This window comes from Passer montanus, unplaced genomic scaffold, assembly GCF_014805655.1.
Source record: "Passer montanus isolate IOZ18808 unplaced genomic scaffold, ASM1480565v1 scaffold18, whole genome shotgun sequence".
Lineage (NCBI taxonomy): Eukaryota > Metazoa > Chordata > Aves > Passeriformes > Passeridae > Passer > Passer montanus.
Window position 1 is genome coordinate 12,070,452 of NW_024365381.1, and position 16,852 is coordinate 12,087,303.

General features: G+C 38.6%; 1 protein-coding gene across 4 annotated transcripts in view; it reads left to right on the forward strand.

Annotated features, from left to right (window-relative positions):
• INO80 (INO80 complex ATPase subunit) overlaps positions 1-16,852 on the forward strand; it is a 64,701-nt gene that overhangs the window by 3,841 nt on the left and 44,008 nt on the right. For 2 of the 4 annotated variants that reach the window (XM_039704828.1, XM_039704829.1), the window contains exons 2-14: positions 1,630-1,702; positions 3,827-4,012; positions 5,281-5,447; positions 5,538-5,605; positions 7,682-7,843; positions 9,582-9,702; positions 10,945-11,159; positions 12,182-12,235; positions 13,723-13,926; positions 15,108-15,303; positions 15,491-15,558; positions 15,878-16,087; positions 16,654-16,734. In XM_039704828.1, the coding sequence (XP_039560762.1) occupies positions 3,870-4,012; positions 5,281-5,447; positions 5,538-5,605; positions 7,682-7,843; positions 9,582-9,702; positions 10,945-11,159; positions 12,182-12,235; positions 13,723-13,926; positions 15,108-15,303; positions 15,491-15,558; positions 15,878-16,087; positions 16,654-16,734 (1,689 nt within the window). In that variant the 5' untranslated portion in view covers positions 1,630-1,702; positions 3,827-3,869. The remainder of the gene's footprint in view (positions 1-1,629; positions 1,703-3,826; positions 4,013-5,280; positions 5,448-5,537; positions 5,606-7,681; positions 7,844-9,581; positions 9,703-10,944; positions 11,160-12,181; positions 12,236-13,722; positions 13,927-15,107; positions 15,304-15,490; positions 15,559-15,877; positions 16,088-16,653; positions 16,735-16,852) is intronic. The other 2 variants (XM_039704827.1, XM_039704830.1) reach the window with 2 other exon arrangements.

A 16,852-nucleotide genomic window follows, 5' to 3' on the forward strand; every position in this document is an offset into this window, starting at 1 on the left:
GTTTTGTCCTTAAACTGAGTAGACAAAAGGATAGATTTGTTTCAAAAATGTCAAAGAAAGGTGGAATGAATGTCATCACCATGTAAATCTGTCGGATCCCAGGACATCTCTCTGGATGCCCTGGATGTCTCAAAGCCCTGGCAGGGGCTCTGACACCCTGGCAGGAAGCCAAAGACACCTGGAAATTCGATCTTAATTCATGGAGCAAATTGCCAACCTTATATGAAGAATTACAGGTCACAAAAGTTTAAGCAGCACAGTAGTAGGAATCACAGGGTGAAGGAAAAAACTTTGGAACCTTGTACAGGGGGGTTTGAAATTCTGTACATGGGGGTCGGGAGTCCCAAGATGGAGGGATTTGGGCGTGCCCTGTCCTTCTTCTTTCTTCTCCTTGGCATCCATGTTCAGGATGATGTTGGCATGTGTGGATTGGTTCATAGTGAAGGTGCACTTGCCAACAAGGGTGAAAAGTATTGGAAATTGAAGGTAAATATACATAGTTTTCACTATAAAAGAGATAACCACCCCGTGGGCAGGAGAGAGTGCCCTTGGCTGTCCTGCTGATCAGACCTCGGCTGGACAGACAGAAAAACTTTGTAGATAAGGAACAATAAACTCAACTGAAGACCAAAAGCAAGAGTCCAGACTCCTTCTGCGAGAGCGCGGCCTGCCCAGAGCCACCTTTTCTGTGCTGGGGCAGAGACGAGTAACAGCCGACCCCGGCATAAATCCGCTGAAGCAGTATGTTGGTGATGTCCTATACAGTTACATACAGTAGTGGGTCAGGTTCTGTGCCTCTCATTTGTTTCTGTCTTCTCTCACTTCAGTGTTTAGTCAGGTTTTGCTATTGGAAATCTTTGTTTGTTAAAACCTATCGTGGAAATGAAAGAATGGAGAATGAATTATCTGTCACTTTACCTTCTGTATTATTACTTTGATCGGCAGAGAAGCACTCAGTGACTGTCAGCATATAAATAAATGAAAGGCTGAATTAAATGTCTGAGTTGCTCACTATTCAGTATGCTTGTGTAACACTAACTAAATTTCTATTGGGCATTGTAAATATGTTTTAAGGCTATTGTTAAGCTCTTCTGTGTTTATTTGTTTGTTTGGTAGGGAGGATACAGACTAGCAACTGTTTTAAGAACGAGAGTAATTAATGTTGTATGTACAGGAGCCTTGTGGAGCAATTAAAACAGGAAGACAAGCAAAAGTGTGTCTTTTTATATGGATGAAATGCAGAGGAGTTATACTATGTCAGGTCAAGGAGGACTTTATTAGTGTGGAAATGCAAGGTTGAGTTGGGAATGTTATTTTCTGCAAGGAGCAGACAGGTGAAAGATGCCATTTTTTTTTAGTTAACTGTGTTGATATGATACATGCCCTTGTTCATGCATTTTGGAATGGAATGGGAAAAGGAATCACCATATTTTATTTGCTATGATACTAGGGAGAGATTTTCACTCTTGTAATACATGTAATTTTTATTAGTGATCATGAGTTAAGAAAAACCTCTTTCACCTTCAAGGTGTTCTTTTCTATACCTCATGAATGGTCTCTTGTGCCATTAGAGGCACAAGTTTCATGTTTCCTCTCATTTTTTAACCCTCTTACTTAATTTCTTCACAGAAGGGGTTGTCAAGCACTGGAACAGGCTGCCCTGGCAAGAGGTTGAGTCACTGTTCCTGGAGGTGTTTAAAAGGTGTGTGGATGTGGTACTTGGGGACACGGTTTAGTGGTGCACCTGGTAGTGTTGGATTAGCAGCTGGACTTGATGATCCTAGAGGTCTTTCCCAACCTAAATGATTTTATGGTTCATTTTGTGTCTTCCTCTCTCATGGAAGACAGTTCTTGATTTAAGTGTGGTTGGTTGGTTGGTTTGGTTTCAAATGGCTGTTAAGCACTGTGACATCTGTAGATGAAAGTTGCCTGGAAAATGTGCATGTTACTACCCTAATCATAGGGAAAGCTTTCAGGTGTTGCTAAGTTCTGCTGGAAATGAGAATTTGGTGACAGGTCAGTCATTCAATTGCTGTCAGGTATGCAAAGACCTAATGTGTAGAAAACTTCAGTCTAAGAATAATTTTTATCACAGGGCTGTTACCTTGTCAATGAATTCTGGTGTGTTATTGGTTATCCTCTGTGAGTAAGGACCCAGTATTAACTCAAGACCCAGTATTTATTAATAAATAATACAATTTGCTCTTGTTCAAGCACAGCCATTAGTCTTAAGATGAGAATCACTGATATAGTTTATTGTAACTTTGAAGTTCTGAATTTGTTCTGTAATTTTGGAGGATGAAAGTCTTAGAGAAGGTTAGATGCTGGGTTTTGGATTTGTATATGTGAAGAGAGAATATTTGAAGATTGGATACTCAATCTGTATGTTCACTTACATAAGCATGAAACAATTTAGTCACTGATTTAATAATTGAAGAAATATATGTCTTTCAATAAATTAATGTGATGTTTGCTGCAGGTTTTGTAGTATTTTTAAGAAATAGAATCTTTCAGATGAACAGTTAATCTAAATCTGACTGGTTTTAATTTGAGCAACCTGTTCTAGTGAGAGGTGTCCCTGCCTATGGCAGGGCTTGGAACTAGATGTTCTCTAAGGGCCTTTCCAACTTAAACCATTCTATGATTTTTGTCCTCCACCAGAAGTAAAAGCTTAAGACATTTATAAATTAATTAATTTATTTGTTTCTTTGTAAATATTTAAGATCATGACAGCACTTTGATTTATACAGTAACAACTCTAGCTTTGGAAACCACGACGTACCTTTCTCACTATTATTATAACAGTTATGGTGTCTTTTGTAGTCAAAGAAAAGTAAAATTTGAGTTGACAGAGCTGTTACTGTAACAGTTGTTATGACATCCTTTGTAGTTGAAGGAAGAGAAAACTGCAGTTGACAGAGCAATAAAATGTTTTGATACCTTTGTTTCTGGAGTATGTAGTATGCAAATATTGCAGGGGAATGCATTTGGCTTTATTAAGAATCTTAAATCCAGAGAACAAATTTTAAAGAATTAGGTGGACAGTTTCTACTAGTGGAAAAACATAATGCTAGAATACATTCTAAATTTGTAAATATAAAAAAGTATGCTGCGACTTGCTTTTTGTGTATTATTTTTCTTTAATAAAATAACATTTGCACTTTAGAAGGAAAGGGTTTTTGGTCAAGTATTTGTAGCTTGTTTGCCAACAGGTAACAACTATATTTTCAATGCTGAAAGAGCATTGCTGTAAGGTAAAGGAGAAATATTATGAGTATTCAGTAGACGACAGCTGTGAGGTGAATGATAAAAACAACAGAGGAACAATATTTTTAGTAATTCTTCCTTTTTGGAATCAGATATATATATATATGCCTTCCGTTCAGGGTTACACATGTTATCTTTAATAATGATGAAATTTCTTCCTTTTTGGAATCATATACATATATATATATATATATATATATATATATGCCTTCCGTTCAGGGTTACACATGTTATCTTTAATAATGATGAAAGCTTACTTTAGTTGTTTGAGGACTGTCTTCATAATACTTTGAATTTCTATGTCAGCACTTGGATTATCATACTAGGTTAAAACAGTGCTTGTTCCTATCAAACAGCAGCCACAAAGTCATAAACCAAAAAACTAAGAATCTAGTTTTTGGCTGTGGTAGTACTGTGGTGGAAAAGTTGAATGGCAATTTCTGTTTGTTTATTATACCTATTAACTGCAGTCTAAGCTTTTGCCCAGAATTGTCTTGGTAGATCTGTTTGCTCCTTTCAGAGGAGTTGTGGTGCTGATAGCCACTGTTTCCTTTTACAGCTGTGTGTTCACAGGCACCTGTGCATGAGGAGAAGTTTGTTCTATGGCCTCGGAGCTGGGTGCCAGGGAGGATGGCAGCTGCTCAGAGCTGGCAAAACCCCTCTATCTGCAATACCTGGAAAAAGCTCTGCAACTGGATCAGTTCCTTCGGCAGACGTCTGCCATCTTTAACAGGAGTATATCCAGGTACCAAAAGCTTTTCTACTTTCCAATGGGAGTGCCAAGGAAAGACAGGCATTTTTATAATATTGTTCCCTGCCAACACCATATTAAGGATCTATCAGTGACTTGTTCATTAGAAACTCTTCTGCTTTAAAGCAGGAGAGGTCGCTTGGATTGCTCGGCCTAGAGAAGAGGAAATCTAAAAAATACTATTAAATTTAATAATAAATCTAAATTATCATAAATAATAAAGCATTAGCTTTGAGTTCTGAGACAAAGCTTTTCTGATTTCTTCTCTCTGGTGACCACTGACAGGATCTGAAGCAATGGCATGAAGTTTTGTCAGGGTGGGATATTAGGGAAAGGTTCTCTGTCCAGGGGGTTGTTGGGCACTGGAACAGGCTCCCCAGGGAAGTGCTCACAGCACCAGCCTGACAGAGTTCAAGAAGCGTTTGAACAACACTCTTAGGCACATGGTGTGATTCTTGGGGACTCTCCTGTGCAGGGCCAGGAGTTGGACTTAAAGATTTTTGTGGCTCCCTTCCAACTTGCGATATTCTATGATTGTATAAAAGATTTTGGATTGTGCTTCTCTCAGTTCATGGTGATAATACAGTGTGCTACCAGCTCATATACAAATTAGTACAGAGTTTTAAAGCTTTTTTTTGTAGCAGAGTGGCCAAAACTTTCTTTGTCTGCAAAAAGTAGAATGAGGAAGTCCTAAGAAGATTTTCAGGGACACTTACAGCCTTTAGTCATAAAGAAAATTGAAAGACTTGGTCAGATGCAGAATTCATGTAAGTTGTAACAATGAGGCATCATCAATATGTGTTTCTGTCCTAAAACAGTTAATTATGTAATTTCATCAGTGTTTCGGTATTGCTAAGTTACAGAACTGCTAATGGAATGGGCAACAGATAACAGATATATTTATAAGCATGCATTAAGACCCACAAAAGGATTAGAAAAGGTATATCTGCTATTCTTACATGTCCTAATGAGTATGACAGTATTGTGCTTTGGTTTGACTTGTGTAGTTCGTGTTTCTAAAACTACACACCTAGTTAAAGACTGGAGGTGCAGGTTGATAACATAGCCAGGCTGATCTCATGATTAACTATTGCTAAGGGGTTAATGGGAAATTATTAACAGTAATATTTCTAATGTGTAAAATTACATCTGAAGCAGTTCAATTCTCAAACCTTTAGACAAATGCCCTTATGTAAGAAAGCTGGATGGGTATCTCCTCTTTTGAATATTTTCCTGTCACTGTATTATGGATCTTCTTACAGTGATGAAAGTGAAGATGGATTGGATGACAATCCTTTGCTGCCTCAGTCTGGGGATCCCCTGATGCAAGTTAAGGAAGAGCCTCCAGACTCCTTGCTTGGAGAGTCTTCTGGAGCAGGGAATTCTGGGATGCTGAACACACATTCCCTGAATGGAGTACTCCAGCCAGGTAGGCATGTGCTAGGTTGAATCTGCTTTCTTTGGGTTAGTCTGGAAAAGCATTATTTCTTAAGAATTTTTTTTTTTCTTTTGTAAACAGAACCAAAGTCTGAAAAAGGGAGCTTGTATAATTTTTCCAAACTGAAGAAAAGCAGAAAGTGGCTGAAGGTAAGAATGTTGGAAAGAAATGCAGCTATTGTGGAATCTGTGAGTAGTTACCCACCTAGCCATTCTCAGTCATTTACCAGCAGTCCTGGCTAACCAGGCAGGTCCCAGTTGACTGAAAGTTTGCAAACATGATGACTATTTACCAGAAAAGCTGGCAGGAGAGCCTAGGGAGCTACAGAACTGTCAGCCTGTCCTTGGTGCTCTGTGAAAGGTTATGGAGCAGATCATCTTGAGTGTCATCACACAGCATATGCAAGATAACCAGGGGGTCAGGCCCAGCTGACATGGGTTTATGAAAGTTGGGTCCTGCTTGACCAACCTGATCATATTCTGTGACAAGGTGACCTGCCTAATGGATGAAGGAAAGGCTGTGACTGTCTGTCTAGACTTCACTAAAGCCTTTGACACCATCTCCCACAGCATGCTCCTTGACAATAGCTGCTCACATGGATGGCTGCATGTTTACCAGGTGAAAAACTGTGTGCATGGCTGGGCCCAGACAGTGGTGGTGCCTGGAGTTCCATCCAGCTGGTGGCCAGCTCCAGTGGCGATCCCCAGGGCTCAGTACTGGGCCTGGTCCTGTTTATTGTCTTTGTCAGTGATCTGACTGAAGTGATCAATATACCCACAGTTACTTGCAGACAAGTTGGGTGGCAGTGTTGATTTGCTGGAGGGCAGGAAGGCTCAGCAGAGGGACCTGGACAGGCTGGATCATGGGCCAAGGCCAATTGCATAAGGTTCAACAAAGTGAATGTCTTGCACTTGGGTGACAGCAGCCCCATGCAGCACTACAGGCTGGAGAAAGTGTGGCTGTAAGGCTGTCCAGCAGAAAAGGACCTGGGAGCGCTGGTCAACAGCAGCTAAACATGATCCAGAAGTGTCCAGGTGGCCAAGAAGGCCAATGACATCCTGGCCTGTATCAGCAACAGTGTGGCCAGCAGGACCAGGGCAGTGATTGACCCCCTGTACTTGGTGTCCTGGTAAAGCCCCACACTGAACCCTGTGTCCAGTTTGGGCCTCTCACTGAGAAATACACTGAGTTCCTGGAGCATGTCCAGGGAAGGGTAGTGGAGCTGGGGAAGGCTCTGGATCACAAGTCTTAGGAGGAGCAGCTGAGGGAGCTGGGGGGATTAAGCCTGGAGAAAAGGAGGTTTTTGGGGGACTCCCTGAAGGGAGATTATAGTGAGGTGAGGATGAATCTTCTCTCCAAAGTAACAAGCAATAGGGCAAGAGAAATGGCCTCAAGTTGTGTGCCAGGGGAGGTTTAGATTGTGTATTAGTAAAACTTTCTTCACTGGGAAGGATGGTCAGGCTGCCCAGGGAAGTTTTGAAATCACCATCCCTGGAGGTGTCCAAAAGGCATGTGGATGTGGCACATGGGAATGCAGTTTAGTGGTGGAATTGGCAGTTAGTTTACATTCAGAATCTGAATTAATTTTAGTACACTGTCCAGATTAAACTAATCTGTTATAAAATGTATTAAATGGAGATTTGGGACTTGACTAAAAATTTATTTTTAAGTTGAACTCAGTACAAGGTCTCAGTGAGGATGGCAGAAGAGAGCAGAATGGTGGCTTTATGCTGTCTTAGCATTTTCACTGTAGCCATCTCAAGTTAGCAAAAACATGTTGCCAAGAGGTGGAACAAAAGCCAGACTTGCAGGAACCGATGCAGGTAGAAGTGGTAGAATAGAGGGACAAACTGCAAATGGGGTAGGGAAGCACCTGCAAATGACACATCTCAAAATACCCCTGCTGTTATCCTTGATTTTCTCACTGCTGCTTTTCTGAGACCACAAACAGACCAAGTGGACTAAAATGATTTAACTATCACAAACTAACAGAAAACTACTTTCCTCCAAATCAGAAAATGTGTATTGAATTCACTGCTATACAGGTCTGTTCCTCAGAAAACTATTTTCTATGAGTCATTTTAGATAGACACTTTGTTAGTGCTCGTTGTTGGGTGAGGTCCACACCCCTTTATTAGGTAAGGGCTCTAGAGTGCTTTGCATAAATAAACAATTTAGCACAGGGACTTGGGATTGTTAAATTAGTTCCCATTTATTCTTGTTAGAGTATCCTTCTGAGTGATGATTCCAGTGACACAGATTCACCAAGTGATGAGGATGGAGATGAGGAAGAAGAATTTTCTCTTTCAAGGGAGGAACTTCACGATATGCTGCGATTACACAAGTATAAGAAATTGCATCAAAGTAAATATAGCAAAGACAAAGAGGTAAAAAGTCAAAGTTTTTACATTTTCTTGATTTTTATTCTTTCCTTTAACTGCATTGTTTTAACTGCTCTTATGTTTTTACCAAAACTCATAATTTTGTGAACTGGAAAATACACTGTTTGGTAGACAGTAACTGTCCAACAGCACTTTCAGACAAGGGTTATTGAATCAGTTACATACATAGAATGAAAGATGCTGTGAATCTGTCAGTAATATATGTAATTAGTACTGGCACATTTTATATATAGTTTTCACAGTGCTCTGTCCCAGTCACTAGAGCAAATACTGAGTGTTAAAATGCAAGATTTGGATGATACATATGCAATGTAGATGAAAGTGGAGATGCTGCGAGTTAAATTTTAATGCAGGTAGTAACTGCTATTCAAGTGTATTTATATCATCATTGAAGTGATGAATAGTAAGGTGATGTTTACAATCTTGAAAGCGAGTGCCTAGTTTACTACCTTGTCATTTTCTGTCATGATTTGAGGTTTTACTTGACTCTTTTTCTTTCTTTTTACCTTTTTTTTTGTTTGTTTTGGATTTTCTTTTGATATTCTCTTTGTTTCCCTTAGAAGAAAATAGTCTGCTGCATTTTTGCATTTTTTTTAACAGTACGCCAAATTCCATGGCTGCTTTGATTCTAATAATGTGTTTCTTCAAATTATAAGGGCTTTTGCAGAAATGTTCACTGCTGATTTGAACTGCAGCAGAAAGTCTTAGATGAAGGAGGTTATCCTATTCTGTTATCTGAGAATGTGTCTGAAGTTAAAATTTGTCTTCCTGTTTTATATTCTTTTCAAATCTCTCCAGAAGAGCAAAGAAGTATTTTCCCACACAAGTATTTGCTTCCCTCTACTTCTTCCTTTTGTTTACTTGTGAAGCTCTGAACCAATATTATGTTAACTTCTTGAAATATTGCATAGCTGCACAAATATTCATACACCATATTTTTACACTGGTCATAGTTTTGTTAGATTTTACACAAATACCTATTCCCAGACTTGTAAGAAATAATACCCAGCGAAAGTAACCAGTGAGTTTATAGTTTGATCAGCAGTACACAGTTATGGAGGGAGAGGAACATATATCAGAAAAGTTTGTTTTCAAAAATCTTCTATTAATTTAAAAGGATGCTTTGGTTTTAATTAGTTAATTTCTGAGCAGTGCTGCCTTTAATTTGCCTGTTTATGTGTGGGATTCTTCGCTGCTTCATTTGAATAATGCTGGGAATATACTGGCATTTTTCATAATTTAGAGGAAAAAATGCTGAGGCAGCTGTATTTTTACTTGACAATCTGAGTGTTCAAGTTTTTTGTCCTTGTGGAAATCTTTTAAATGCCTTTTCTTTAAACCCATCCTTTTACATCCTTTGGAATGATAAAGTAGAATATGTATGTAATTTGGGAATGCAGGCAAAACAAATGTTAGGTCCATAATTGAACCTCTTCATGTCATGTGTAGTCTTGCTGGGCAGCACCTGTATGGAAAAGACAGAGCAGTGTGTTTTGAAAGTGCAACCTTCCCTGGGTGCCCTTCCCTCTTTTTAACCAGGTGGGCTCTGTTCCTAGTGCAGAACTTGGAGGCCACCCCTGGCAGCAGTGGTTTCACTTCAGACACTCTGATAGTTGGTAACAAATGCAGATATGGAGAAGTGCATGCTTCCTGATCTCTTCTGTGTGTTCAGGATCTGAGCTTGTCTAGGGGCTGTCTCTTACCTGCTCACTCTCCCCTTCAGCTGCAGCAGTACCAGTACTACAGCGCGGGGCTGCTCTCTACCTACGACCCCTACTACGAGCAGCAGCGCCACCTGCTAGGGCCCAAGAAAAAGAAGTTTAAAGAAGAGAAGAAAATAAAAGGTAAAGTCACTAACCTCATGCTTTTAAATGTCTGCTGTGGTTTAACTTCTGTCCTATGTTGTTTCCTTTGATTAAACATAACATAAATGTTCAAAACTTGTGGGTTTTGCAGGGAAATACCAAGTTCTGGCAAAGAAAAATGTCTTCAGAAAATATTGTGCTTTATTGTCTGGCTTGTAGAAAGCTAGGGTGGAAAAAAGGTGTGTGACTGGAGAGTTCATGGCTTAAGATTTTCTTTGTGGACATTATTCAGTGGTTTGGAATCCATAAACATCGTTTCATATCATGGTCCATTTATTCAAGAGTATTTTGAAAACATAACAGGTCCTTGAAAAGTTTAAGAGCTTATCCAGTACCTGCTGCAGTTATTCTTCAATATGTAGTTGCAGTGATCAGGAAGTTAGAGGGACTGAGTGTTTTCTGAAAAACAGAGGGAACTCGGAGTTGATGTTTGATGTCAGTTGCAATAGAATTATATCTCTGACATAACAGCTGGAGTTTCTGAGATGCACATTTTCCAGGAAGTACAGTTTCCTTCCTTGTTTGTGCTGGCCGTAGTTGTAAATCTGTAAGGAAGCAGAAAAGGCTATGAGCTGTCAGTGTAAGGTGAGCTCTCTTAATCTAGGTACTTAAGTTTGAGCTGTGTTTTAAAGGGGTTATTTCAGGCTGGCTTCCATTCTATTTGCAGGTTCCTTTAACTGTGGTGTTTTTTTTCTCCATTAATATTGCAGCATCCATAGTTTTGCATACTCACAGTGAACATTTTTAATATCTCATAGTTGTATCAGTTTCCTCTGAAAGCTAGTGTGACATGACGATGTGCCAATCTCTTTCAATGCAGTCTTCTTTTTGCTGAGAAGTTTGCTTTGGGACTTATTGTACCAAGTGATAATGTTGTTACCTTTAAAAGTCTTACCTTTACATATCTTTAAGTAGAATTTTGCTGCAAAGCAAGAAACATGCACCAAGTCCGAGACATTTTAATTCTCAAGGCATGTTTCCCTGGATGGAAGTAATTGCATTTCACCCCTCTATTAGACAGAAAAATCTTTACAATGAAAAGTACTGAGGAAATATCTAATAGTATAAATTAATTGTACCAGAATTGGGAAACATTGATAAGTTTTGCTTTTTTGTTGGTTCCACATATATATTGACTAGGAGAATTTACTCAAGAAAGGTGCCTGATTAAATGTGCCCCAAAAATAGAAATGTATTTTTATGATTGTTGTTGCCATGCAGGCAAGTTGAAAAAAGTAAAGAAAAAGAGGAGACGGGACGAAGAACTCTCTTCAGAGGAGTCACCACGACGCCACCATCACCAGACCAAAGTTTTTGCCAAGTTTTCCCACGATACACCACCACCTGGGTCCAAGAAAAAGCATTTGTCTATCGAGCAACTTAATGCACGTCGGCGCAAAGTGTGGCTTAGCATTGTTAAGAAAGAGTTGCCAAAGGTGAGCTTGGCTAATGGCAGTAGATCAGTGATGATAAAAGAAAGTGAAATAGCAAATTGACTTAGTGGGGACTTGACACTTAGAAAAACTGAGTAAAGTAAGACCTGAATTTTCTGGTCGTTAGTGACCTTACTGGAATTCTGTAATCCGTAAGAAACAAGTAGTTGAAATATCACCAGTGGTACCTGAACAGATCATGCAGTGCTTTGGCGTGGCTGTTCAGCCCTCTGCAATGACAAGTGCAGTGAGCTCTAGCAGGTACTCACACTGATCTACACAATGGCAGTACAGAGCAAACCACGATCTAGGTTTACAGTAGAGTTCAGAAAAGGGGTGTTTCAGTCACAGCATCTGTGTTTTTCAAACCTTACCTCAGAAACGAATTAGGGAAAAGTGTTTGTATCCTTCACAGTGCAAGCTTCAGGCACCTTTGAAACAGAAGGCTGAGTTCACTATTGTAGTTTTCTGAGATGGTCAGAATGGACCTTAGAACCTGATTTTTGAAGTTCACAGTTAGCAGACTCTGAATTCTAGGAAGTTACAAGAAGTCATGACTGTGTCATCCTTTATGGACTTAAAAGCCAAACAAAGGATATGTGCAGTGAGAGAGACCATATTTTTCCAAAAGATGAATTTTGATCATGTGAAGAACATAGGATCTACAGGAATTGTTCGTCTTTGGGACACAGTGGAAAATATTGTTTGCCTGAGTGATGAAAATGGAATGGAATAATTACTACTGCTTTGCAACAGTAATAATTAAAGAAACAACTGTGAAAAAGGAGGTGTTTTGCTTGCTTCCTTCAGGATTTGGAATATATTTATGTATGCCTTCAGTAATTTTGGGATGAAAAGGTGTTTCAGTCAAAATGAAGAATACTTACAGTACCTATTCTCAATTGTACAGCAGAGTACATGACTGAAGTTGTTATATGCACCTGCTGAAGACCAGACAGTGATTTTTTAAAAATACTGTGAAGCCATTACCCTTTAACTAATTTACAGATTATGCTCTTTTACAGGCATACAAACAGAAAGCTTCAGCCCGTAACCTCTTCCTAACCAACAGCAAAAAGGTAGGTTGTGTTTAGTTTCATACTGTTCCTTGTCCTGGATGTAAGCAAACATCCTGACAACCTTGTCCTGGTTACAGCAAACTGTAACCTCTCTATGTTTCTTCTTTTTCTTACAATGCTGACTATACTAGCAGGGCAGTATAGGAGAAAGCACTGTATACAAGTAATTGTGATTTATTATAAGGCTTTTCATTTTTTAGTTGTGTTGTTTGTCTTGTTTCATAAGCAACAGATGAAACAAGCAACATGAGTTCCTTTCATGAGATCTTTCTGGCTTTTGAAAGATTTAGTTTGTACATTTTAAATTTACTAATCTTTGATACTGTACATTAGTGGCTTTGGTACACTTTGACTTTTGAGTTGCCCATCTATCCACTACTTAAAATTTGCTGGTTTTAAGCATTCTGATTGAAATCAAAGGGGCTCTTGGAATATTAAATGCTTTAACATAGATAAATATGTTGAGGACCTGAGATTAAAAATAGAGCAGTTTTCAACATAAGTGATTGCAAAAGCAATCCATCTTCTCATCAGAGTCTTCTCTGAGAATTGGCATTGTTTCTACCAAGAGAACTTTGCTTACAAACACTGGGTAACAGCTTTCTGAGCGCTTTTCAAGGGTTATGCTCAAGTGTCTGATTCATTTATATGACTAAGGATGAAAAGGTAATCAAGAATATGACTGAGAATGGTTAGAGACAAGGTGATGTAGGAAATTTTCTGTTCTGTATATACATTATCGAGAAAGGGAGCATTTTCTATGTAAGGGATGCAGAAAATGGGGCTTATTTGTATGTTTAAGAAACTTGGCCAGTAGAATTTACATTTTTTAAAGTTCCACTTTTTTGGCCTTAATTTTGTTTTATAATTTGAAATCTGTATGTTAGAATTGTTGTGCAGATTTTAGTGGAAGGAAAAACTGTCACAAACTAAAAAACCCAGCTATTTTGATGTTATTATAATGACATCAAATTATTTCTATTTGAACAAAAATATTATGTTTTCTTATGCTTTATGAAATAGTAGCAAAACTGTAGAATGCTCCCTCACTTTTCTGTGTATTAATGTGAACAGGACTGTGTTCCACCAATACTGCTATTGCAGTATTCTTAACTATATTCTTATTGAAAAGTGAAAAAATAACCCCAGAAAAGTGTCTATAAATAGGTGAGTAAGAGCTGTAGGTAAGCCTTGAATTTTGTTCTTCTGAGTCCCTTTCAAGGACCTATCCATCAGATCAGTCTTTTAAGTATTATGCCATGCTGAAACTGTCTTCAGATTTTTGTCTTCTCTGCCATCTCAGAATTTTTTTGGAAGATTGCATTCTCTCATGCCATTTCAGAAGCATTGCTGCTGAGTGAAGTATCACAGTTCTGTCTCTTTTGATGTATCAGACTTGGTTATAATTAAATCTGATACTGTTTATTGTTGACTTTCTTTACAATCTGCCCATTTTACCACTGTTCCCAAATCTTATTTCCTTCTAGCTGGCCCACCAGTGCATGAGGGAGGTCCGTAGAGCTGCTATCCAAGCCCAGAAAAACTGTAAGGAAACCCTACCACGAGCACGTCGTCTCACCAAGGAGATGCTTCTCTATTGGAAAAAGTATGAAAAGGTGGAAAAAGAGCATCGGAAACGAGCTGAGAAGGAGGCTCTGGAGCAACGCAAGCTGGATGAGGAGATGAGAGAGGTACAGCAAAATCACAGATTGCTGATACTTAATGTGCTGAGGGGACACAGAAGTGACTGGATAATTTCTAAATCCAAGCCATGAAATTCAGTTATTTCTTCTGTTTTGGTGCTATTCCACATGTTTTTTCTGCGGTCTTGTTTTTATTTATGTAATTATTCTAATGTTAGCAAGAGGTGATTAAAAAACCCTTCAAATTGCATAAGTTCTTTATAATTGAGTGAAATTGAGGAAGGAATCAGAGAAGCTGTGCATGTCTCACAGACATACAAAGCTCAGTGTTGGTAAGGGCCAACATTTTGTAATGGTTTGTACATCTTTCTGGATCCAGAAGGGAAGACACTTTTTCATTGACACTGAATTTTTTTGTCCTGTTATTTTTGCCCCTGATGCTGTAAGATTATTCTGTCATGTATGTACAAGACACAGAATTTTTCTGTGCTTGCTTTTTTTGTTGGCCAACTGACAACTTCTTGAACTCTATTACAGAGTGAAAGGGATTGAATTCAAGAGAGTTGCCTTGTAAAAGCTCTCTAGTGAAGCTTGTATTTGTCATGTTCCACTCATTCTTGCAAATTCATTAACATTTGGTGAAGTTTTCTGCTGGCTTAGATAAATAGACAAATTTTAACTTTTGCATTTTCTGCCAAAGCCTAAGGGTGAGCAGAGCTTCTGCAATGACTTGCTGAATGCTGAGTAATGATAATATCTCAACTGTGTTACCTATTGATGTACTCATGTGTACTGCCATAATTCCCTCTACTAATAAGTAACAGAATGTGGGAATGAGGTCCCCATGAAAGCATTTCTTAACTGCTGAGTTCCTTTACTATAGACCACTAAAGTTATGCTACTTTTTGTTGATGTTTTAATTTTTCAGTGTAAACAAAACTTTAAAACTTTCTTTTATTGGATTATGGTGTTTTTTGTCATGATTACTGAATTTAAAAAAAATTGATTTACAACATTTTTATATTTTTGTACAGATATTTATGGAGTTGGTCAATGTTTTTATGTGCAACTAATGTAGCACTTCACAAGGTGTGCTTAACATAATCTAGATAGATTGGTTGTTGATACATTATTAGATGATTTTTTTTTTTGTTTAATTATATTTTTAACATTGAACTCTTGTCCTGTCTCTTTTCCCCCTTTGTTTTTGGTAAATGCTCTTCTCTTAGGCTAAGAGACAGCAGCGAAAACTGAACTTCCTGATCACACAAACTGAATTGTATGCCCATTTTATGAGTCGGAAACGAGATATTGGCCATGATGGGATACAGGAGGAAATCCTGCGCAAACTGGAAGACAGCTCTACCCAAAGGCAGATTGATATTGGTGGAGGAGTGGTGGTCAACATCACCCAAGAAGATTATGGTAAGTGATTCATCTATAGTCCTTTCCTTGCACTCTTTTGAAATCTACTGTACTCTGTGTGTGCAAACATAACAATTTCAAGCACAACATCCTTCTCTGCAAGAAGGACTGCTGCAATTATTGGAATTTATCTGTGTGTTTGGGTGGTTACTGTTGCAGAGCTCTAATATGGGTATGGTATTTTCAGATAGCAACTATTACAAGGCCCAAGCTCTGAAGAATGCTGAGGATGCTTACCAGATTCATCAAGCCCGGGTATGTTTTTTTTTGATCCATGAAGTAGAAGAGCAAGCAAAGTAATTGGCAGAGGCCACAGTACCAGGATCTTTCATAACAGCCAAGTCAAATAGATTTATCTAGGGGCCAGATTTGAATTTAATTCCCTTGACACATTTTGTGTGAAACAAATAGAAAACCAGAGTATAAGGATTTGGGCTATAGGAACAGGCTCATTTAATCTTCATTTCTGGCGAGTATCATGTCTTAATGTGAGTTGTAAAGCCTTTTACACTCCAGTTTCTTGATAGATTAATATATTCACCATCTTATGCATTACCTTCCTTTTCCTGTTCAGACCAGGTCATTTGATGAAGATGCAAAGGAGAGCCGGGCAGCTGCTTTAAGGGCTGCTAACAAGTCCGGGACTGGGTTTGGAGAGAGCTACAGTTTAGCAAACCCATCTATCCGAGCAGGAGAAGATATTCCACAGCCTACCATTTTCAATGGAAAACTGAAAGCTTATCAACTGAAAGGCATGAATTGGCTGGCCAACCTATATGAGCAGGTATATTAGTACATCTTGCAAATTTTTATAACTTCTGGGATTATTTAAGTCATTAGAATAAAGTTGGCAAAAAAATATACTGTTGTTAAAAATAGACTGGATATAGTTGATCTTTAACATATTTGTTATGTACTAGGTAGGCCACCAGTACCAGTGTTCTTTATTATTTAGAACATAACAGCTTTGAAGAGGGCTTTGAGTTCAGTATACTTTGTGTGGTTTATGAAACTGTTTATCACTTAGATCATACATGGAAAAAACTTTTCCTGCTTGGAGTTGCATACTGTTTCAGGCTTGGGTCAGCAGATAAACTGCAGGCAGTCTTGTCCTTGTGAGTGTGCCCAGGTCACAATGGGATCATGAAGTGCAGAGAGGCTTAGGGGAAAATTTTGATTGAGAGATGAATGAAATACAGTTGGGATCTCAGGAGCAGATGCAAGAGATTATAAAGTTTCAGAGTTGTTACAGTGTGGCTGTTCCCCCTTAATTCAGTAGCACTGTTCTGCCAGTTCTTTGTAGATTATAAAGTAGTAAAGTGAAGGTGTTAATTTATGGATCTTTTGCAGGGCATCAATGGAATCCTGGCAGATGAAATGGGTCTGGGTAAAACAGTACAAAGTATTGCTCTCCTTGCACATCTGGCTGAGGTAGGTGGATTATAGCTTGTTCCTGGGTAGTGTGCTTGATAGAAGATGCATAATTTTCACATGTTGGAAATGAATTTTGGATTATGAACCTTAAATGTATTAAAGGGAATTTTATACA